The 24,547-nt window shown below is 43.2% G+C and overlaps 2 protein-coding genes and 1 pseudogene across 4 annotated transcripts; 1 reads left to right on the top strand and 2 right to left on the bottom strand.

Annotated features, from left to right (window-relative positions):
* Positions 1-4,396: 4,396 nt before the first annotated feature.
* LOC121992686 (protein trichome birefringence-like 9) lies at positions 4,397-5,533 on the top strand. The gene is made up of 3 exons (XM_042547206.1): positions 4,397-4,752; positions 4,866-5,255; positions 5,311-5,533. The coding sequence occupies exons 1-3, from the start codon at positions 4,397-4,399 to the stop codon at positions 5,498-5,500; spliced, it is 936 nt and encodes a 311-aa protein (XP_042403140.1). The 3' UTR covers positions 5,501-5,533.
* Positions 5,534-16,409: 10,876 nt separating this feature from the next.
* On the bottom strand, positions 16,410-24,186 carry LOC121992693 (annotated as a pseudogene).
* LOC122045855 lies at positions 18,880-23,124 on the bottom strand. Of its 3 annotated transcripts, XM_042606246.1 has the most exons (4): positions 22,561-23,124; positions 19,915-19,969; positions 19,552-19,659; positions 18,880-19,442 (listed from the first exon to the last, which is right to left on the bottom strand). In XM_042606246.1, exons 1-4 carry the CDS (start codon positions 22,583-22,585, stop codon positions 19,106-19,108), a joined length of 525 nt encoding a protein of 174 aa, XP_042462180.1. In that variant the 5' UTR covers positions 22,586-23,124; the 3' UTR covers positions 18,880-19,105. The 3 variants fall into 3 exon arrangements, with proteins under 3 accessions (XP_042462180.1, XP_042462198.1, XP_042462189.1); XM_042606264.1 differs by lacking the exon at positions 19,552-19,659 and having other exon boundaries at positions 19,915-19,990; XM_042606255.1 differs by lacking the exon at positions 22,561-23,124 and having other exon boundaries at positions 18,881-19,442; positions 19,915-20,102.
* Positions 24,187-24,547: the final 361 nt, after the last annotated feature.

The following is a 24,547-nucleotide window of genomic DNA, read 5'->3' on the forward strand; positions in this document are numbered from 1 at the left end:
CCAATGCAAGGCCAACTTCTCGAGGCCGGTGTAGCGAGATTCAACATCTTTCAAAATATGGCTCGGAAAATACACGGTTGCTCTTGGCTCGCCCTCAAGTCTTGAGCCTCTGATGTTCGATTGACGACAAATACATATCTGATGACTCACCTCCGATCGGCTTGGCCATACAGGCAGGGAATTCAGATATGTTTTCAACTCTTCAAATGCTCGGTCACACTCTTCGTTCCACTGGAACTTAGTAGCTCGCGTGGGATCTTGAAGAATGGCGAGGCTCGGTCGGCGGTTTGGAGATGAATCGACAAAGCGGTTATCCGACCGGTCAACCGTTGCACTTCCTTGTGTTTCGGGAGGAAGCATGTCTTGCGAGCTTTCACCTTGTTGGGATTTGCTTGATCCCGCTCGGTCACTATATACCCCAAGAAACGCCCTCCTTTAGCTCCGAACAGGCATTTCGGGATTTAGCTTGACTCCATATTTGCATGTTCGGAAGGTTTCTTCCATATCCTTGAAAAGATCGGCCGCTCGGACGGATTTGATAAGAATGTCGTCCACGTAAACTTCTTCGCCCGATCTGCTCCTTGAATACCTTGTTCATCAAGCGATAGGTGGCATTCTTCAATCCGAGCGGCATCACATTGTAGCAATATGTGCCGACGTTACGAAGCTCACCTTTTCTTGATCTTCGCGCCTGATGATAGCCCGGTAGGCGTCGAGCATGCAAATTAACTCACACCGGTCGTAGAGTCCCTGATCTATCCGGGCGGAGGATAAAGATCTTTGGGACATGCTTTGTTTAAGTCCCGAAAGTCAATGCAAACTCGCCACTTGCCGGCTTGGAGACCAATACCACGTTGGCTAGCCACTCGGGAACTGCACCTCGCGTATGTGGCGGCCTCGAAGTTTCTCTACTTCCGCCCGGATTATGGCATTACGCTCGGCGCTAAAATCTCTTTTTTTCTGCTTGGAGCGTCGGTCGGACATGCAACTCATGTTGCGCTAGGCTAGGCAAATTTCGGGCAACTCGTGTGTCGACCAAACAAAGACATCATGATTTTCTTTGGAGGCATTGGATCACTTCTTCTTCTGTTTTCCTCTAGATCTCGATTCGGGGACCTTCCGAGCGGAAGAAGCTTTCGCTCGGATCATCTCTATATAGCAACGCCGAGTTGATCTCCCGCACTTCTCCAACTTTGTCCTCCACGGGAAATTTTATCTTCTGGTGGAAGGTTGAGACAACCGCTCGGAATTCGCCGAGCGCCGGTCGTCCCAAAATGACGTTGTAGGAAGGGAGAGTCAACCACCACAAGTTTGTTGTCCTGGTCCTCCTGAGCGGCTCTTCTCCCAGTGAGGTGGCCAACCGGATTTGTCCGACCGGCTGAACTTCATTGCCCGTAAACCCGTAGAGCGGGGTCGTCATTGGAAGCAGCTCGGCTCGATCAATTTGCAGCTGATCGAACGCCTTCTTGAATAGTATGTTGACCGAGCTCCCTGTGTCAACAAATATGCGGTGAATGGGGTACTTCTACTCCTTCCAAGTCTCCGGGCCCGAAAGTGATTTCCGGTCCACTTGCCCGCTCTTGGCTACAGCCGACCGTATGGATCTGCAGCTGCCGAACGCCTGCCTTTCTTGCTCGGTTGGAGTCTCCTCCGGTCGGCCCACCAGCAATAACGTTGATTTCGCCCCGGGAAGTATTGCTCCTGTTTTCTTCCTCCCGAGTGGATGGTCGGGACCGTTCCCTGGACGTCCGGCGACTCTCCTGTCTTGGGGATCTATGTCGGTCGGACGTATGGTGATGTCGCCTCTCTATGCGGGTCCGGTCGGCTTCCTGGGTCCTTTGCCTCGTGTTGAGGGGAGGAGACCGTCGTTCGGCTTTCCGGGGAACAGGATTGGACACAAAGGGAAGGCTTCGGCAATCCCTCGTGTTGTGCGTATCCGTTTGGTGGAATTTGCAGAACATTGGGGTCCACCTCTTCTTTGGCTTGGGCCGAGCGGCAGCCACTTCTTGCACGTGCGATCTGGTGTGGGGAGATCGAATTGCTTCAGCCCTTGGTCCTCTAGGTGGGCGTGCTGTTTCCGCTCGGCATGAACAGGTGCACGCTCGGTTGGAGCTTCTTTTTTCCGGGCGGCTTGCGCTTCTTCCACGTTTATGTATTCGTTGGCCCGATGTAGCATGTGATCATAGTCTCGGGGCGGCTTTCGGATGAGCGACCTGAAGAAGTCCCCATCAACAAGGCCTTGTGTGAAGGCGTTCATCATCGTTTCCGATGTGGCTGTTGGGATGTCCATCGCCACTTGGTTGAATCGCTGGATGTAAGCTCGAAGCGATTCTTTTGGTTCTTGCTTGATGGCGAACAAGCTAACGCTTGTTTTCTGATAACGCCGACTGCTGGCGAAGTGGTGGAGGAAGGCCGTTCGGAAGTCCTTGAAGCTTGTGATGGATCCGTCCGGCAGTCTACGGAACCACCGCTGAGCCGATCCCGAGAGCGTGGTAAGGAAGACTCGGCACTTTACTCCATCAGTGTATTGGTGGAGCGTGGCGGTATTATCAAACTTACCCAAATGATCATCCGGGTCCGTTGTTCCATTATACTCGCCGATCGTAGGGGGCACGTAGTGCTTGGGCAGAGGATCTCGCAGAATGGCTTCCGAAAATTGGCGGTTGGTCCGCTCGGGAGATGAGTCCGTCCGGGGAGCTTTCCCCTTCTTGTCATCCCGCCTTGGCATTTCATCTGAGGAAGATCCTATATCTCTTCGGGCTGGCGTGGCTCCAGGGAGGCCCGGTGGAATGCGACGGTGGTGGAGGTGCTTCCGGCCCCGCGGACGTTGCTGTTGCTCCGCGCTCGGCGGATGCTTTTGCTTTGCTCCACGAGTTTGGCGGCCCTTATCTCGACCAGAGCGTCGAGTTCCTCCCTAAAGCGTCACCGTGTGTTGTCGTCCGGCCTCGTCCATTGTCTCCGCTCGGATGCAGGGGCGTTCCCAGACGGCGCCAATTTGATCTGTCCGAACTGGGACGCGGGGCACGTGACGCTCCAAGGCTCGCTGATGTAGGTCTCCAACTAGTGTCGAGATGCTCGGCTATCACGCAAGTCGAGTAGGAAGGGATTCAGTGACGACCCTCGGCGCTCAAGTCGGGTAAATCACGATGAACAAGGTGGCTCCGAAGTCTCGGTACATACCATCCTCCTCGTCGATGAAACACGAGGTTCTTTATATAGAGTGTGAAAGGTTCGACACGTGTACCAAGGTGCATAAGTGTCCCCTGTCCTATCCTAGGTATCGGCTGTCGAAAGCTTACCTGTCCTTTCCTAGGTACGCGGCTATCAGAAAGTTTACCTGACCCATATCGCTACAGTCAAAGCATGCCCTCGATGGGACGGCAGAATCCCCTGTCACAAGATTTGGAGCATGACACACACGTGAAACCTACAGGTTGTTGGAGAAAGAAATCCTTTGGCCATTTCCTTTGCTCCAAACTTGTAGTCCGAGCGGAAAGATACCTAAGGACATCCGCAGTGGTTTACTTGTGCTTTGTGGAGACTAACAAACAGGGGTGCTTTATGACTGTGATCGGTCAAAAGGTCAGCTCGGCCCATGACCTTTTTAACTGAGCGTCGGAACCCCGATTTGACAGGGTGCCTACCAACTATGAGTGCAAACCGGCCGGACCTTTCCGGGTACTCGATTCCATCGGCCGGCCGGCAGTCCAATCGGACCGGCCCTCTATGGCCGTCCGTCCGGTCGGACCACATTCTCCTCTGGGTGGGCGGCTGTTCCGGTGACTTCCACTTGGCGTTGACTTTGCAAGAAAAAAGGGGGGGGGGGCCCGCTCTTACTACCGGATCAACGGGTTTGAGTCAATAAATTTTTCCTTTCAGGGTTAAGCTTTCTTCTTGGTTTATAGTGTTTCAGATTAAAAATTTGATATATTCATAGGGTATAGTATAGTATATATATTTAGGGTTTAAGATTTTAAAATTTAAGGATGAATTATAATAAATTTAATTAATAAGATTTTTCTTAGGTTTAAGTTTCCTTTGGGATATATCATATATATATCGATAAGTAGATTTTATATGTTCTTTCCCAATGTAATATTTAATATATATTTTTTACAAAAATAAATAATATAACTTTAAGAAATAAATAAAAATTTTGTATAGAATTAAAAAAAATATTTACAGTTAGAATTCGATTAAAAGCTTAACAATGTTCATGAAAATATCCGTGAGTAAATTTAAGTTCGGATAGATTTAGATAAAAAATTTAATAAAGAATCTTAAACCAGCTAAGTTTGATCTGGCTCATTTAATCACACCTTCTGTAAAAAAAAAAATGTTTAAGTGAGAATTTAAAATTACCGATCCGTATTCATCTCCACCTCCACCGTTATCGATGGAGAAGGCGCCTCCACCGCGCTTCTTCTTCCTCAAGAGATCAGAAATTGTTTTCTCCATCTTCTCCGTCATCCTCCTCCTCTCCCTCCTCCTCCTCCTCCACTGGTTCACTCCCTTCCAGCCACTTCTTTTGCTCCGCATCGCCGGCGGTACGTATGATAAACCACCGCCGGAGGGCGACGCCGCCTGCGATTACACCTCCGGTCGGTGGGTCTGGGACGGGACCCACCGGGCCGAGGCCTACACCGAGGATTGCCCCTTCCTCGACCCCGGTTTCCGATGCCGTCAAAATGGCCGCTCTGATTCCGGCTATCTTTACTGGCGGTGGCAACCCCGTGGCTGCAATCTCCCCAAGTTCCGATTTTGTCCAATGATTAATTCAATTGCTGCCGTTTGGTTCCATTTGGAATCGAAAAGATTGGATTTTGATTTTTCTTAATTATATATCTATCTATAAATAAATGCAGATTTAACGCATCAGAGTTGCTGGAGAGGAGCAGAAACGGGAAGATAGTCTTCGTGGGGGATTCGATCGGGCGAAACCAGTGGGAGTCGCTCGTGTGCATGCTGGCCAAAGCGGTGCGCAACCAATCGAGCATCTACGAGAAGTACGGGAATCCGATAACGAAGCACAAGGGCTTCCTCTCCATCGTCTTCAGCGACCACAACCTCACGGTGGAGTACTACCGCGCCCCGTTCCTCGCCGCTGTCAGCCGGCCGCCTCCGGCCGCGCCGAGCAGCGTCCGTAGCGCCATCCACCTCGACGAGCTCAATTGGCAATCCAAGCACTGGGTGGACGCCGACGTGCTGGTCCTCAACGCCGGCCACTGGTGGAACCAAAAGAAGACGATTGGATCGTAGGTGCACTTGCTCAATCGATCAGACTAATCGCTGGACTTTAATATGCTTCAGGGGAATGTATTTTCAGGTGGGCGGAGAAATAAACACGACCATGGATGTGAAGGAGGCATTTCGTCGAACGATTGATACGGTCAAGCTATGGAGTTTGAACAAACTGCAAAAGGGCTCTGTTTTCTTCAGGAACAATTCTCCAATTCATTTCAGGCAAGTCGCCATTAATTTCTTAAATTCTATAAATTAACTAATTAATCTACGAACGATCCAACACGGAGTGAGATGGACGCCATGCAGAAACGGGACGTGGGATGAGGGAGGGACGTGCTCGAGCTACACAGAGCCGGAAAGGAGTTCCTCCGAGCTCGGGCCGGCCGAGACATGGAACAACTGGATCATCGCTGACGCGGTGGAAGGGATGAAGAGTGGCGGGAAGAAAGCGCGGCTTCTGAACATTACGGGTCTGACGGAGTTCAGAAGAGATGGCCATCCGTCGAAGCACCGGGAACCGGGGACGCCGGCGGATGCTCCTCAGGACTGCAGCCACTGGTGCCTGCCCGGAGTTCCTGATACGTGGAATCAGCTGCTCTATGCTCATCTTCTTTCCATGGATTATGACACCAGCAAAAATGTTTGATGGCACAATATATATATTATCTAGATATATATATATATATATATATATATATATATATATATTTTGATTGCTCACAGAATAATGACATACAGGCATAGGGATATATAATTATTCGAACAGAAGGTACGTTCTGCTCCCAGCGGATTAAAATTAGAATTTTTTTTTTTAAAAAAAAACTACGATGTATTAACTTTGATCTGGTCTAAAATCGAAGAAGATAGATACTAAATTTTAGATGCTATTGATGTTGATGATGAGAATACTTTGGACTAGAGGACGATGGCCCTGAGCGATTTTGAGTGTTAGAAAAAAATGTAGAGGGAAGAAAATATGAATAACCGGGCCAAAGAGGTCCCAGCACAAAGCACAAGTACTCAGACGTTCAAATCAAACAAATAATCATGAGAAAAATAGAATGTGACAAACACTAAAAATGCACTCAGATGTTCAAATCAAGCAAGAATCAACAGAAAAATAGAATGCGATAATGAATAACGATATCTGATTGCCTAATCTTCCTTTAGGAGGAGACCCGTTATTTATTGTTAGTTTTTTTTTATGCATGAATATCAATGCATTTCTAAAAAAAAATTGACTACTATGGTATTATGACAATTTTTCTAAAATAGACCCCCAATTTTTGTATTTAGTAGGTTAGAAGCTTCAAGGGAATATTCCCTAGATTATCTGACAATAGTTATATAAAGCGTCAAAAAGAGAATATTGGGCCGTTGGGTTAGTGACGCTGAGGGCGTGAAGTTACAGAGGGATTAAGAAGAAATCAGAGAGAAATAACGAAATAAGAAGTAGCTCAAGATAGGTTTTAAAAAACTTTCTTGAGAAAATAAGAACGGGAAATAAAAAACAAAAGAGATTAGCCGTAACGTGGTTTAAGCGAAACCAATTGATTCAGTATCAAAATAACTTGTTACCAAACATTATCTGAGCATAGGTTTATATAGCTCTGAAAACCCTCAAAAAAATCTAAATGGAAAAATAACCAACTAGACTTATTCTCAAAGATTTAGGATAAATTAACTATCAAGACTCGGTTCCTAAGATTTAGGATAAAATTAGATATAAAAATTAAAATAAACTTAATTAACAGATAACTACTTAAAAAAACCTCAATTTTGGATTCTCTCCTGCATTAGTCGCCTGGAGTTGAAGAGAACTCGTCCTCGAGTTTAGGGTGGGTGTATTCGGCTCCAGAGCACAATGACTTAGGTGTTTTATATTAAAAACATCAGAAGTTTTTAAATGACTAGAAAGTCGCAATATGTAGACATTGTTATTAATCTTTTCTAGTATCTCGTAAAGTCCAATCTTTCAATCTTTGACCTTGTTGTATTCACCAACAGGGAAACAATCATAAGTTAATACAACCCAAACCATATCACCAATGTCAAAAAGAACCTGACGTCGATGTCGATCTGCCCTGATTTTGTATTTGGTGTTGCTTTCTTGAATAGCTTGCTTAACCTGCTCATGAATAACTCGAAGATGCTCGACCATCTCCTCAGCCTTGGGGTTAGTTTGTCCGAGACGCGAAATAGGTGTTGGTGCAGTGACCGCACCAGATGATCGAACCTGAGTTTTGATTATGGCAAAGAGTTCAAAGTTAAGGTGTGGTGTTATCTAACAAGGTTCATGGAGCTTACAGGAAAGTCCTAAGTGATGCTTAGGCAAAAGTCCCAGCTGTAGTTAGGCAAGGTGAAAACCTAAGGGGGTTAACCTTAGGTCCTAGGGGGTGGTAACCCTAGGTGAAGGAAAAATCCTAAGGGGGGGGGGGTAACCTTAGGTCCTAGGGGGTGGTAACCCTAGGTGGCGGAAAACCCTAAGGGACGACAACCTTAGGTCCTAGGAGGTGGCAACCCTAGGTGGCGGAAAACCCTAAGGGGCGGCAACCTTAGGTCCTAGGAGGTGGTAACCCTAGGTGGAGGAAAATCCTAAGGGGGGGGGGGGTAACCTTAGGTCCTAGGGGGTGGTAACCCTAGGTGGAGAAAAACCCTAGGGGGTGGTAACCCTAGGTTGTAGGGGGTGGTAACCCTAGGTTATAGGGGGTGGTAACCCTAGGCGAAAAGTCCAGACGGTCTGGAGGACCGTACTGGCATAAGGTAATCTCTCCTGAGGGGACTAGGTGAGGACGCATTCCCCGCAGAGGGAACAGTAGGCGTCAGGGTCGACCTAGGGTTTTCGGTCGGAAATCTGAAGTCAAACCCGGACAGTCCGATGACTGTCAATCACTTGATTTACTATATTTTATTTATGCTAACTTTGTCTTGCAGGGTATGTGTGTGTTTGGTGGACTAACATAATTTGCAGGAACAAAGGAGCATCTTTAACCTCGGATGAACAGTGTCCGAGGCGCCTCTATGGGGCTTGGAGGCGCCTCGGGTGCTAGCCGAAGCCAGCTGTCCAGAAGAGTTGGAGGCGTCTCGGAGGAAACTGGAGGCGCCTTGGACCAGGCGTTGAAGGTGCCTTGGAGCAGCTTGGAGGCGCCTTCAGAGGGATGAGATGCGACCAGGTTTGCGCTGATCCACCCGTACGACTCGGCGGCCTGGAGGCGCCTCCAACACTGTTTATAAGGGGACTTCGAACAGCAGCTCTCCATAACATCGCACAAACAATATTTCTGCAACCTGCTGCTAACGAGATGTTCTGACAAAGCCTCAACTCGACGTCGACAACCCGGAGCTTCAGATTTAGTCTTTTGTTGTCGGTATAATTTTTATTACTACTTTGAATTGTACTTAGATTGTAATAGTTTTTACGAACTATAGTTGTTGCCCACCGAAAGCGGTCAGAGACCGCGGGCCTTCGAGTAGTGGTCGAGATAGGCTCCGAACGAAGTAACTTCTTGAGTCTTCTGTGTGTTTGTGCATTTTACTATTTCCGCTGCATTATAACTCGATAATTTTACGAAATCGACTGTGAAAGCCACGAGCGCTATTCACCCCCCTCTAGCGCTTTCGATCCAACAATAGGGACTAAATCCAGTACTCTAAATGGGTTTCGTCCATAAACAACTTCGAAAGGATTCAAACCAGTGGTCATGTTCTTTGATCTATTGTATGCGAATTCTGCTTGAGATAAAATTAGATCCCATTGCTTTGGTTTGGTTCCTGTGAGATATCTCAGAAGATTTCCTAAGCTCTCATTCACTACCTCGGTCTGACCATATGTTTGAGGGTGATAGGTGTTACTGAAATTTAGCTTTGTCCCTAGCTTTTCCCATAAAGTCTTCCAAAATTGACTGACAAATTAAGTATCACGATCCGAAGTAATAGTTTGAGGAATACCATGTAAACGCATAATCTCTTTGAAGAAGAGAGTGGCAATCCGAATAGCATCCATGGTTTTTTTGCATGCCACAAAAGTGAGCCATCTTGGAGAATCAGTCCACCACAACTATAATAGAGTATGCGGTCTGTTGGGTGCGGGATAAACCCAATACGAAATCCATGCTAACCTCATACCAAAGAGCTTCGAGAATTGGTAAGGGAGTATACAAACCAGCATTGGTGAGGGTTCCCTTAGATTGCTGACAATTAAAACAATGATCCACGAAATGAGCTACGTCACTAGTTAGCTTGGGCCAATAGAAGTCAGAAGAGTTGAGGCTAATGTCTTATCTCGGCCAAAGTGTCCTTTGTTATGCAATTCACTGATAATGTGTTGCCTTAAGGAACAATTTGAAATGCACAATCGTAGTCCACGAAATAGATAATCATTGTGCAAAATAAAGTTGTTGCAAAGTCCATTAGTTGCCTCCTGAAATATCTTGCCAAAGGAGGGATCATCAACATACATATCTGAGAAAGATCCAAAGTCGGTAACCTTAATACTCATGGTAGTAAGTAGGGAAGAGACTGCACAATGACTCATACTCTCACGAGTATAACCTATTGGGGTTGTAAATATAGTTCCACATTGAAAACACATGGAAAAGATCATGGGTTTATAAGAGAAAATATATCTCCATTGGCATAAGGCCTTTTGGGTAGAGCCCAAGAGCAAAACCATGAGGGCTTAGGCCCAAAGTGGAAAATATCATGCAATTGTGGAGATATCTAAATTCTTTTCGATCCTACAATTGGTATCAGAGACTAGACTGCCAGAAGGTATAACCTGTTGGGGTTGCAAGGTTGTAAACATAGTCCCACATTGAAAACACATGGAAAAGATCATGAGTTTATAAGAGAAAAGATATCTCCATTGACATGAGGCCTTTTGGGTAGAGCCCAAGAGCAAAACCATGAGGGCTTAGGCCCAAAGTGGACAATATCATGCAATTGTGGAGATATCTAAATTCTTTTCGATCCTACAATTGATATCAGAGACTGGACTGCCAGAAGGTTTAACCGCCGACTGTGCACAAGAGCTATGATCTGATTGAGACATGTGAGTATAATATTGACCTCGAACAAAGAAAGGAGACTCCTATCTTCAGATCAAGAGGACCAGACACTAGACAGGAAGTCCTAGTAGGTCGGGTGGACCGAGGGGCAGGAAGACTTGGTGGGTCGAGGATCGGACGTGGGAAACCTGTGGTCCTTTGTTTGAGGGGGGGGGGATTGTTGGGGTTGCAAGGTTGCAAACATAGCTCCATATTGAAAACACATGGAAAAGATCATGAGTGTATAAGAGAAAAGATATCTCCATTGGCATGAAGCCTTTTGGGTAGAGCCCAAGAGCAAAACCATGAGAACTTAGGCCCAAAGTGGACAATATCATGCAATTGTAGAGATATCTAAATTCTTTTCGATCCTACATAACCTAGTCTCAATATCTCCACAACTTGTCGTTGTAGTTTTTCAGCATCCTTAGGGCTAACATGGTATGCCGGCCACTTAGGTAAGATTGACCTCGGAACGAGGTCAATCTGGTGTTGAATGTCTCTTATAGAGGAAAGTCCCGGAGGAAGGTATTCAGCCATCAAATTAGCAAAGTCGGATAGGAGTTGTTGCACCTCAGCTGGTAGATCTAAGTCTAGGTCTATTTTATAGCTTTTGTAAGGAAGCAAAGTATAGATCATGTCTTCGTGCTTCATCTTGTTCAAAAATTTGGACATAGAAAGTATTGTAGAGTTATTAATTACCAAATCTAAAGGGATTCCATCACGTCCAGACTCTGAATAGAGTGCAACCACGTCAAAAGACCACGAACTCATCATCTTCCTCGATCGTCCTTCATCTAGATTCAAAAGGAAAGTTGGTAGCTTTATTTTCTTCTCGTAACAACTCCAAGGGGAACATAGCCATGTTGGATGGTACGAGATGATTGTGTCACCGGATGCTCCTGCATCAAACACCCAAGGTTGAAAAGAACTCGTCCTCGAGTTCAAAATAATATCTTCAACATCCATAGTCTCCCTTTTCTTCGCATTGTCTTCCGATACGGCACAAACTGCATCCTTAAATAAGACCAAAATCTCATGGTCATCACCACAGAGTACCTCATCAACTTCATCATCAAATATCGGTTCGCCTAGTGTTTCGATCTCGTCTTCGTCGTAAATTGGATCATCAAATAATTCAATCTTGTCGTCGTCTTTGCTGCCTCCTGCAATTGGATGATCAAGAGAGTAGGACTGGTCGTACTCGATGTTGTCGAGGTCCGCATCCTCATGGTTGTCTCCGCTGCCGTGAGAGGAAGGGGGGACATAGAGGCACTGGGAGTTGGTGTTCTCTTGAAGTTGTAGGTGGTAGGGTGGTTGCACTCATATTTCTTGAAACCAAACTTGTGTTTGGACAACTCTTCTCGATTGGAAATTAGAGATTTTTCAAAAGGGGAATAAAGGAACTTACGATATTTATGTTCTCATGTCGTTAGACGTTGAGATAACTTTGTGACTTGTCTCTGTAGATACTGAATCTCGTCTTAGGTACTACGACCACAATGTGAGGCTTCCTCAGCCGGAACCTACATTTCACGATCAAGACCATGTCCACGACAACCCTTCATTGGATCTTAATGAGCTTTGATACGAACTGACATCAAGTAGAATATAAATTATTCTGGAGTGTGAAGTTATAGAGAGATTAAGAAGAAATAAGAGAGAAATAACGAAATAAGAAATAACTCAAGATAGATTTTAAAAAATCTTCTTGAGAAAATAAGGGCGGGAAATAAAGAACAAAAGAGATGCAATCGTAACGTGACTTAAGTGAAATCAATTAATTCAATATCAAAATAATTTGTCTCCAAACATCATTTAGGCATAGGTTTATATAGCTCTCAAAATCCTCAACAAAATCTAAACAGAAAAATAATCAACTAGACTTATTCCCTAAGATTTAGGATAAATTAATTATCAAGACTCGGTTCTTAAGATTTAGGACAAAATTAAATATAAAAATAAACTAAACTTAATTAACGGATAACTACTTAAAAATTTTCAATTTTGGATTCTCTCCTATATCAATTGGTGGGCCTTGGATACACTTTGATGGTTTGTTGATCGAGTCCCCTTTAATCTATGGTCGGATCTCATTTTCAAATGGAGTCTGATCATCTTGTGAGCTTGACCTTTTTGAGAACTCGGCCTTCACTCGTCCAAGGAGTCTGGTCGGATCTCATTCTTGGATGGGACCAGGTTGGCTAAGGAATGTTGATCACCTTGAGGACTTAACCTCCGCTCGGCCAATGAGTCAGATTGGGTTGTACGTCTATCATATCCGATCAGATCGAGAGGACTCAACTCCGAATCGAACTAATACGATTTAAGGTTCTATCTAGTCAAGGGGCCTCGCAATCTGATCGGCTAGACCATTCTGTAGTGCAATGCAATTAACCATGCGAACTCCAAGGATTGACACCTCCTTCACTTCGATTTCGATCCCTATTTTAGAGACTCTACCTATTCATTATTTTATACCTTTATTTCTAATAAAAATTGAACTTCGCAATGCCCTCTGGTATATATATATATCTATGCTTTTGATCTAAGTACCAAAAAATTAAACGAACAGAAAACGATCGATCTCTCAACTGGAACCAAGAACAGATCTCAAAAGACTACGAATTCCAACGTTTTGCTTTGGCAAAACAGAGGCCAAAAAACAAGAGAGAAAAAAAGAGAGAGAGAGAGAGAGAGGAATCTATATATATATAGTGTTTTATTTTCTTGGTCGGAGCTTCTTAAATTAAATATCAAAGCTCGCTCTAATCGACTTCATAAACTGTACCGAGTCCCCGGTCAGACTTCCTCATCTTTGCTTCTTGATCCCTCACTGCTATCGTAAGAGATCTAACGTCCAAGGCTTCACTTAGTTGGCTTCGACACTCCGACTGCAAAATAAAACATTCATATCGGATGAAGAATTTGTGATTAATTGTATAATTATCGATAGAAACATGTTGCTAGCTAGCTTAACCTGTTGAAGAAGTAAGACTCGTTGGTCAATCTCCTCGTCGGAGAACTCCTGCCTGTGAATGACTTGCACGACGCAGGACAAGTGCGCATTGAGGAAATCGGCGCAGTGATCCTTGAGCGTGCACTGCGGGAACGCCGACTGGCAGCCGATCTGGTAGAAGGGGCAGTTCATCAGCTTCATGGGGCAGACGGTGACGCAGTGGCGGTCCATCTCCCGCCTCATGAGGCTCTTCTCGCACCTCTGCTCGCAGGGCAGGATCTTGAAGGGGCACTCCTCGTCGTGCTTCGCCGCGTGCGCCGCCGAGAACTTGGTCCTGCACCTCTCGTTGCAGCACTCCATGATCCGGAAGCCGCACTCGTCCCGGTGCGCCGCGAGCTGCCCCTCCGCCTCGAACTTCATCGGGCAGTGGAACGCGTTCTTGAAATCCACGTTCCGGAGCAGAGTCTCCGCCACCGCCTCCCGCCGGTCGATCGGCCAGAACGCGTTCCTCTCCATCTCCAGCACGAAGTCGTCCACCTTGTCCTCGCGGTTGTCGCTGAGGATCCACCCGGAGACGCGGCTGAAGAAGTTGCGCTTGGAGCTGGCGAAGTCCTCCATGAGGTCGGACACGATGTCGGCGGGATCGTCGGAGATTTCCTCGGCGGCGGGGTCGGCGGCTTCGTCGCGCTGGGCCATGGTTTCCGCCACGTACGTTTCGCTGCGCTGGGTGAGGTAGTCGACCATCTCCGGCCGGAAGGGGACGGCGACGGAGGCGGGGCCCCGGAAGAGGCCGGTGGTGTTGTCGACGCAGGCCGCGGCGAGCCCGGGGTTCAGCAGCTGGGCGATCTTGTGCACCGTCTCCTTGTCGCATTGGTTGCAACAGAAGAGCGGCGGCGGCGCCTCCTTGTCCGGCCCTGGATCCGGCAATGGCAAATCCATCGTAGTTTCTGATTTTTGACCATTCAGAGTCTCTGAGATGAACAATATAATGAAAAAATTAATTAAAAAACCACAATTAACTTGATCAATACACCGTAAAAACCATTGCTGATAGATGATTGATCGAAGAAATGAATGCATGCGCCTACCTTCGATCATCATCTTGTTGCAGTTGCAGAGGGTTGGATCGCACAGGGAAGAAGGATCATTTAATTAGAAGAAGAAGACGAGCGGTGGATGGATGAGCGGAAGGAAATCCGAAAATGAAGGAGTGAGAGTTGAACTTAATTACCTCTCTGTTTTTTAATTATTATTATTATTATTTTAAAAAAATCTTTTGATTTATTAATAATTATTTAATATAATGATAAGTAAGTTAACGAAATATTTAACTTTGTTATCGTTTTGTCCTCAATTCCGTAGTAAATGGATTAGCCACAACTAAGCTAAGCATTATAAATTAAATATTGATTTAAGAAATAATTGCTTGCGATTTGAAATTAATTTCGAGAACCATAAAATAACGTTTGGATTGTCTAAATCCATATGATAATTGATATGGGGTGTTACAAGCGGATTCAGGTATAACGTAGTAGTCAAAGTTAAGGTGAAGTGGCGGTTAAAGTCAAGGAAATGTGACAGTCAATGTGTGACTCTCAATAAGACTTCAGCTGGACTAGAGGGACTTAGTAATTTACTTTCGGTGCTAAGACACCTATTATATATCCGGTCAACCATAAGCAATCGGGTTTAAGAGATGACCGACCTACCATAGGGTCGTACTATCGTATAGGTGGTCGAGTATACGAAACATCTCCCAATTGCTATAGTATAACCCTCAATATATAGCTGGTCAACCCAACATCCAGTAGAACATATGGGTCTTGATTCACCTCTCATATGCCAGTTCTCTTTCAGATAGTCGGTCGGATATAATGCCGGTCAGGTTTACACGGCTCAATATTCTCGTCTCCTATACGTACACAAGATAATCTACAAGGCAACTCTTAGTATAAACCCGCCCGGAATTCTAGCTCTTAAGGGGAGGTCTCCTAACATAAGGACGATCAGCTAAAAGTATCAATCGGATTTCTCGGGACTCGGTTCCCCATTCATCAGAGGTAAATATTCCAACATATGGCTAGTCGGTCATCAAACCAACCTGGCCTAGGGGACTTGGCTCCTTATTGCTTCAATAATAGATCTCTAGCATTCCACAATATGTATCCGAAAGGCATAGGAGTCAGACGACCTTACAAGGCTTGATGCCCTGCTTCTTATATATTGATCTACTAGTATAATATACAATCGGTTGGCTAAAGCTTTGGTCAGGATATTTTCAAGGGAGAATATTATCATAGAATCACAATAACTTGTCAGAGAATAATAACTATTCGTCAGAAAAATACTCTTCTAATATAACATATGCATTTAATGGAACCTTCTTCAAAGGTAACTATAGGCCTTCCATCATGGGACACACTATGACAGTATATTCTCTTAACCGCCTCATTAATGACATAAGTTATAAAAGCGGTATGCATATGGGAAACGGAAGATTCCTCGGACGATTGTACATCTCTCGGATTGTATGTCTTCCTTTACTGAACAACTTCTGACACTCGATATTCTGCTTCCTGATCATGATTGCAAAGATTATGAGAGGTGATATATAAAGGGGTTCTATCCGTTGGAGATGTACACTTTTAAAACAGTCTTACTTATGCTTACACATTTATTATTTTTTTTCATTTATCGTCAGGCCACGCCGTTCTGAGTTGAACGTTGGAGTATTACGTCAGGGACCTCTTCCCTATTTCTCGCTCTAATATTCTGTAGGCTCTCATTTTATCCAAAGTCCTTTGATCTAGCTCATTAACTTTTTCTTTAGTTCAAAGTCTTCTTCTATTCAACTGTATATTCACCTTTCTAGCACGCCATGTCCAGAAGTTTTAGACCGGATGAATGATATTATTTAGTGTTGCTATAGATTTAGCTTTAACGATCACTACTTTTCCAATTTGTCATGAAAAAAGAAAAAAAATTAAAACCCAAACATGCATAATTTGAGATACTCTTCATTGCATTGCTTTGAAGATCATAACAAGAACAGCTTACAGTTCCGGCCGGCATTATTCAACTGATATATAGGCTACATGGCAGTTTTATTTAGTTAGTTAATAGTGCATGCAGCGATCGATATCGATGATCAGTTTCATTTTTCAACGAGGTTCCAAGAATTCCCTTGCGATTTTTCCATTCCCGCCTTGGGGAAGGAACCCTCCCGGCATGCTCTCATTTCCGGTTCCGTACAGAATCCGGAGCACCTCCGCCGGAGTTCGCGAGTAGGCGAGGGAATCCTTGTCGGCCGACAGTATGTTGGTGGTCAGCTTTCCCTCGGCGCCCAACGGCATCGGAACGATGAGGCCTTCATCTTTGACGCCGCACATCGCCAGCCGGTTCCTCAGCTCCGATATCTTGATCGTAAACTCGGCCACCGTTATATTGTACGGCGGCACCAACTCGTTCTTGCGCTCGTACAATAACGCTCTTATGACCGCGTCTTGGCCAGCTTCCACAGCTAACAGTCCCGCCAAAAGCTGCGTAATTATATTAAATTTGGAGTTATAATTAATTAAGTTGATAATTAAATATGTTAATTACGAAGGCCCTTTCAATTATATTACCCTCTTGGACACGTAACCATTAACGCTGGGATTTGCACCAACGGCGGCGGCGACGCCCATGTAGGGGATCGCGTAGGAAGCAATGAGCACTATAAGAAAACAGGGCTTCAGTGATGAAAAATTCTATCTTTGAAAGTCATTTTTCTGTCTCTAAAGAATGTTTGAGACGGAATATTCCGTTTCAAATATCCGTTAGTGAAAGCCCCGTAGCTAAATTTGAGACGGATATATTCTGTCTCTAATTTCAAAAACAGATTAAAAAACTGTTTATGAATCTGTTTTTATTTAACCAAATGAAATTAATTAAAAATATAAATTCTATTTCTAATTTTATTTTAAATCTGTCATTAGTTGTTCCGGATATGAATGTGGCATGGGAGGAATTAATGGGAGGTCAAAGGGCATTTGGGTAATTGGGGATGTTGAAGGCTTTAGGGATTGTAGTGCTTATAAGCACTGTTCACAGAGAAGTCAAGGAGGAGGCGGGTTCGTGATCTTTTCCGCCGCCAGCCATCAAGGAGAGTTTCTCTCCTTCTTAAGCTCTCCACCGGCGTCGACAAAGCCGCCGGCGCTCCCTTCTTCTTCTCCTCTACCCTCTATTACTCCGGCCACCTCATCCCGCCGCCGCCGCAGAGAGGAAGGAGGAACGTTCCTCTATCACCGCCACCCGCAGTCAGCACTGCCTCCGGCCTCCTCGCCGGCTGACGCCGCCAAGGGACCGGACCTCCGCCTCTCCTTCTCCTCCTCTCGCCATAGCTACCGCGAGTAGGGAGGGGGAAGTTCTCCTCTTCCTCGTGCAGCCACATGGGGCGACTTGTGGCACTTGTGGCTCACCGGGTTTAGCAGCCACCACCGCTGCCTACAGCAGCAGTCGGCGCCGCCTCCAGCGCTCGGCGCCATCTCCAGCGGCCGGAGCATCCGCTAGCAGCCACCTCAGCCTCCCACGGCCATCGTCGCCGCATCCAGAAGCCGTCACAGCCACCGACAGCCACCTCTTCCCGCGTCTGGCGCTGTACAGCGGCCACTGCCGCTTCTCCAGCTGCTGCCACCTCTCCTGGCAGCCTTACAGCTGACTCCGACGGCCTTATAGTCGTCTTGTCCATCATTTGAGGCATAGATTGGATCCACTGTGGCATCTCCGGCAGCCGTCCGTGATGTATTCGGCCATCGAGCCGTGGTGCTTGGTTCTTTGTAACACTATGGGTGTTGTGAGTTGTTGATATTGACCAGCCTTTAAGTCGTGACTGTATGTTATATCCCGGCCTGCGAGCCGATGTCATATGCCGACCGTGTCGCCGTTGTATTCCGGTTGTATCTCACCTCTCGGAGCCCTGCAGTGTTAGGCTCCATGTCGCCACCTCCGAACCTCCTTTTTAGTTGGCTCAGATGCCTTCACTATTCCAAGTGACCGCGACTCAATCAGCTCCTCCACCCATCCGAGGGCGCCCCCCGGGGTCAGGGTACGTTCTCGTACCTTCTTTGCATTTATTTCAATATTCTAATATTATCCGGATATTTATGCATTTGTGGGATTCACCTCGAGCACCGAGGTACCAGAGACCGGGGGAACCCGGTCGCTGGATACAGGTACAGTTGACCGGAGGAGGACTTCTGATGATCTGGTCAACGTAGCGGACAGCTCATCGACCGGGTCATGAGGATGCGGTCAACCTTCCAGACACGTCACATCGGCAGGTTCGTTTTCTCAGCTTCCAAACAGGATCATTAGTCTATCTTAAATTACATAACAAATATAATTTTAATCTATTTATAAATTCAATTATAATTCTGTTTATAAATTCGTATATAAATTCTATCTTAAATTTTGTTTTAAATCCATAATTAATCTGTCTCAAATAACATATCAAAAATAATTTTAATCTGTTTATAAATCCATTTATAATTTTATTTATAAATTCGTATATAATCATTTTTAAATTTTTTACTAAATTTATATTATATTATATTTTTCATCTACATAATCCTTTTAACAATAACACATTTCAAACAAATTAAAAATATTTAAAACAATTAATTTTAATGCAAAATATTATACAATTAATATTGAAATAAATAAATATTCACACCACCTAAATACATTTAACCATTAATCAAAGATAAAGTAATTTAATCTTTATTTCACTTATCACAACACTCACGAGGACTAGATCCTCTTAGATATAAATGATTTGTATATCTCACCTCTTGAATCATTTTATGAATCATCTTCTTTAGATTTTCTTCTCTTTGCCTACCTTCCTGGATACGTTGTTCTTCCATCTGTCTATTTTCTTTGATAACAAGTTCCAATTTATTTTTACTTTAAGTAATTCTTCCTCCATCCTCTTGTTAGTGGCACGCATGTCTTCAATTTCTTGAAATAATTCTTTGTTCTTCTCATGAGAGCACATTTCATTGGAATTTCCATTGTATGATCTTCTAAAGTGTTGATTGCATCCAAATCCATACACTCTCACCTTGCATGGGTCACCCACCACATCACAACTTGAGATTGAATGAAGACTGAGTAGACTGATCATCAACATTTTGTCTCTCTTTATATTGTTCCTGTCCATATTACAATAGTTTATATTAATTTAACAAATATAAAAATAAACAAGTAAGAATCAATATAAGATAATAAATAATTAATGAATAATTAATTATGTTGACTTACACTAACTCAAGCCGATTTGTTATCCACAAACTCTCCAGTATCTTGCTTTCTTTTATGTATTCATTCAAAAACCTCAAATTCATCCATATCTCGTCCCAAATCTTTTTTCTACAATTATACATAATATATATCAATATAAAATAGAACAAATGAGATACACTGAATATATATCTAAATGTCAAATATTTAATAAATTTATCAGATGCTTAAATTATTGGAATAATGTGGTATTTGGTCTATCTGCAAACTGGAGCTGGTCTTTAGAATATTAACATAAATTTAGGGTATATACCCACAAATCCAATTAATGGAAACATGAGGATGAAACAATAGAAAGAAGTGCATTTAGGGAGGACATCTTACCTCAAAAGGAACAACTCCTTCAGTGCTTCAAAGTCAGTAAATGCATAGCATTTCCCTACCTTGGATGTCACCATAGCTGCAACTCGATGAAGAAATTTTTTAGTTATTTCAGTACCAAAAGTACATAAGGGTAAGACTCTTGAATGGTATTAGGCATAGACAATTGGTATAGAATGCATCAAATCACATGCTTCAATAGTAAGATAGCAAATTAGCCATTTAGTGGATCCAAGAGCTGCAAACTGAAAAACAGTTAGAACTAATATAAAGTTTTTTACCAAATCATCTAATGGAAATTTTGCAGAAAAGGCCAACTATCATGGTTGTTATATTTCAATCTCAACCTTAGGATATAATATTAATAGCAAAATAGATACCTCAATAATACTAATAATATTGAAAATAGTACCAATATTTTCACCAAATCACCTGGTTCAACATTTTGCAGCAATCAACGATATTGGTTGTTATGAATTATGATTGCAATTTCTACCTAAGAATATGATAATATTACTAACAATCACAATATATACCTTAATAATAATAATAATAATAATAATAAATTCATTACCCTATGAATGATTTTAATTGTCAATCGGTATCAGACTGCGCAAAACATATCATTCCAATTGCCAATCAAAGACATAGGTAAGCATTATTATGCCACAGGCCACAGAGTTTTGATAGGATTGATTGAGGCAAAGCTTGCCTTAGCTAATGACATTAAGAACTAGCCGAAGTAAGATATTTTTCAAGTAACTCATCCTTTGATTTTGTGAAGTAACTCATCCTTTGATTTTGTGTGTCAATCATGTGGAGGAGATAAAATTATATAGAGTGAGAAGGGGAAAAGGTGAACTAGCAGCAACCGCAAAAAGGAATGACATAGAGACAAAGAATCTAGAATGAATATTGTGAATCCAAGTCCAATTGTGATTTGAGACATAATTTTGGACAGATGATCAAATCAATTTGAATACCAAATGTGCTCATCAGACTTGAGTTCTACTTGGGGCCATGTTGTTTCATGTTGACAGAGAGATGAGAGGGAGGAAAGATGAGTCCAATAAGCAGAAGACAACCAAGAAGTTGAGCACTCTATCACTAGCTAGCTTCCTCCTACAACTACTAGCAACTTGAGATGTTGCTTCGTGTTCCTCGTCAAATTTAGTCCCTTATCTAGTTGTTTTTAGTCTATGTGATTCCTCTTATGTTTAATCAATCTACCAAGTCTAGATCAGAGGTCCATGAATGATTCTATCGTACGTTGCTTTCTAGAATTGCACTGAATTAATTATATAATATTTTAATAGATGGTAGATAAATTTATAAGGTATTGATAGAACTATATATCTAATTAATTTATTAAATAATCCAATCAATTATAATTTAATCAATCAAGGTCATTGATTTACTCAAGAACAAACAAAATCATCATCGCATCCATATCAACACGGCACAATGCAATACCAAAATTATATCATTCTAGATAGAGACTCAAACTCTAGCATGGCTCATGATATAAATCCTTGGTTGCTAGTAAACTATGTTTCCTTTTTTCATTGGAAATTTTTGTTGTATTTTATTCATGCACTTGAATCCAAACAGGGTAAACTTAGATCTAAATCCTCTCATTACAATTTTATATAATTTCATACATTAAACAATTTTTTTGTCTTTCAGTTTTCATATCAAATTGTAACTTTATCAATTCTATCATTCTTTCCAATAAGGGTGATACATAAATTTTTGCCAGACTCATATTGATACCAGTACCAACCCAATGAACTATGCTTCTTGTGCCTTTCCTAGTAAACTACATTTCCTTTTTTTGTTGTCATGTTTGTTATGAATATGCACTCGGATCTAAGAACACCTCTAATTTCTTGAATATTTTATTATATCCACATTGCTTCCCCCATAGGCTTCGTCCACCTCTCAACTGTAGTCATGCCTTTCATACATCTCTAAAACTTCCCAAGCTTTCCGTAGGTAAATCTGTGGCAAAGGATGAGTGACGAAGGCACGTTACTTAGCGATCAGTTGTATGATTTTTCTCCTATGGCAAACTCATAACCGATGTCGTCTTGAGGGATGTGAGCCTAATGTTGAGAGAATGTTCCTCAGTGCAGACTTCTATCGTTTTGCAGACATCTAGTGCTTATATAGTCTCTTTAAATTCATCTATATATATATATTTACCATTCCCAAAAAAGACAAATAGCTGATGAATCATACACCAATGAGAAAAATCAAATTCCTGCACTCTTCATTTTCAACTACTAATCCAAGGTATACTTGAAGGATTCCTAAGCCTAGAAAACAATTTAAAGAAAGTTAACCACTTAGAAGCTTGCTTGTGGTGATAATAAATCAATTATAGTAAGAGATTTCTTGGCTACAGGTGAGTAGGTGACTATGAGTGTTGGTTAAGCTCATGACGTTCAGTTCTCAAGTAAATGATTAGAATGAACATACTGTACATCTTAATACTTGCAAAAAATAAGATAGTAAATAATGTTACGAAAGTTAAACTAGACCATACACATAATTCAAATGTCCATAAACTAAAGTACGATCTTTTAAATAATGGATTTAACTTTGAACAGTGTGTTAATGTGATGAAAGGAAAGCAGAATAACTCACACAAAAGGGAATCGAGTGCCCTCATATTTGTGATGGGGTTATCCTCGACCAAGCAAGTGAAAGCTGAGACTTTATCTGATGGCGTCCCTGACCTTGCTGTCACTTCCAGTAGCCAAGATGACCAAGGCTACAACCAATGTGGCGGTTACGGTAATGGCTAGGCACAACCACCTCGCAATTAGGTCGCGTGAGAGATTGGCGTCCCGTGCGACAACCACCGCGCGATTAGGTCATGACCTCGATCGCATGAGTAGGACACAACTAGTGCTGCACGTTCTAGGACGGAGAAGAAGGATGGAGAAGAAAATTAGGATTACCTGAACTTGAGTTTGTTCGGTGGATCGTGGAAAGAACTCCGAAGAAGAAGATCACGAGCGCCTTAAGCCGGAGCATTGCGTGCCTTAGAGTCGTGCGGGATTTGGGACCAGAGAAGAAGATTGCTTACCCCTTAAGTCAGAGTCATGCCTGCCTTAGAGCGATTTGGGACCGGAGAAGAAGATCGTGTGCAGCCGGAGAAGATAATCGTGCAGCCGGAGAAGAAAATTGTCGCGCATGCAGGCTTGCAACCGTGCGAGATTTAGGGAAAAAACGTAAACTTTTATATTAGAATAGGGTTTGGGCTTTTATTAATTAAAATAAAATATATTTATAATTACTTAATAGTTTTTTTCTTAAATTATATAAATTATAAACCAATTTTTTTTCTGTTTAAAATATTTTAAAACAGATTTATAAACCAATAGAATTTGGTATGAAATTTCGTTACTAATCCGTATTTATTTTTATTTATAAAAATTAATTTATAAATTTTGTTTCTAATTTATTTTAAATTCCGTTTAAAAAATATTTTTCTATATTATTTTTTCTAAAGTAGAACGGATTAATAATTCCATAGCTAATCCGTTTATAGTTTATGAAGCCATGTTCTCTTGTAGTGGAGGTAGTTGAGAGTGTTGGTGTAGAGATCAAACGGAGGGTTCAGATTGTACCCAAAGGCATCGTTCATTATGTCTGCAAAGACTCCATCGCTCAAGTTGAGCAGCGGCCTTGGTATCCCCCCAAATTCTTTCTTGACCGCCCTTAATTAATTCGCACCAAAGGATACGTAGTTATAATGTTATCATTGCATGCATGGCAAACTAATTAACTAATTAATTAAGTCGTGAATTAATCATTAACCTCATGTTGCCGACTTCTTGGTAGCCGAGCTCTTCGATGATGTCCTTCGTGGCAGTGATGGATCCAGTAATTCAAATATGGAGGGATGATTTTGATGTGAAACAAAGGGCGGTATCTTCTATCTTCACCGATGGAACCTCATATTACTAGGGGTTCCATTACCGGCAAGGGGGCGACCGCCGATGCCGCCCCCCCTCTGGATCCGCCCCTGCTTCGTGGTATTGTCGAGGTTGGCTTTTCTGGCGCCGACCGGCGGCGGCCCGCCCATGGACATGCCCGGCGCGACGGTGTCGATGCCGTAGCCGAGGGCGCTGATTAGGAAGAACTCGCCTTCGAGGAACTCGAAGTTGATGGCGAACTGAAACAAGTCCTTTTCCCCGGGTACACTGGCAGCCCGATCGTGGGCGGCGGCGCACACATATCTGGATCTCTGCCTCCCCCGGCCATCGCGACAACGGCCGTAGAGACAAGAACGAGAGAGAACGTATGGATCATAGCAAAATTAGACATGTCTATTATATTGATCAGCTCGATCGGAGCAAATGAGTTTGAGCTGGAAGAAGAGGGTTCCTCGACTTATATAAGGCTAGGCGATCGAGTGCCGAGGGATATGCAATTAAAACTGGAGAAATTCCATGGATCGATTTTAGGGCAACGTAACTTTCGTTCGATCAAGGACCACCCCCCATCAGTGGCAAATATTCTGCTAGTCGCGGTCGCACATTACTTAATTTCCACACACTCAGACAACATTAATTTGTTGGATTTCAAGGACCATTATCGTACAATTAAAGTCCAGCCACTAGTA

Source organism: Zingiber officinale, chromosome 1B, assembly GCF_018446385.1.
Source record: "Zingiber officinale cultivar Zhangliang chromosome 1B, Zo_v1.1, whole genome shotgun sequence".
NCBI lineage: Eukaryota > Viridiplantae > Streptophyta > Magnoliopsida > Zingiberales > Zingiberaceae > Zingiber > Zingiber officinale.

Coding starts and splice junctions, on each gene's coding strand:
- LOC121992686 (XM_042547206.1), top strand. CDS start 4,397: ATGGAGAAGGCGCCTCCACCGCGCTTCTTCTTCCTCAAGAGATCAGAA. Junction 4,753..4,865: donor CGTGGCTGCAATCTCCCCAA/GTTCCGATTTTG, acceptor AAATAAATGCAG/ATTTAACGCATCAGAGTTGC. Junction 5,256..5,310: donor CAAAAGAAGACGATTGGATC/GTAGGTGCACTT, acceptor AATATGCTTCAG/GGGAATGTATTTTCAGGTGG.
- LOC122045855 (XM_042606246.1), bottom strand. CDS start 22,585: ATGAGGGCACTCGATTCCCTTTTGT. Junction 19,970..22,560: donor GGCACTCGATTCCCTTTTGT/GTGAGTTATTCT, acceptor CATCCAAGGTAG/GGAAATGCTATGCATTTACT. Junction 19,443..19,551: donor ACAAATCGGCTTGAGTTAGT/GTAAGTCAACAT, acceptor TAATATGGACAG/GAACAATATAAAGAGAGACA.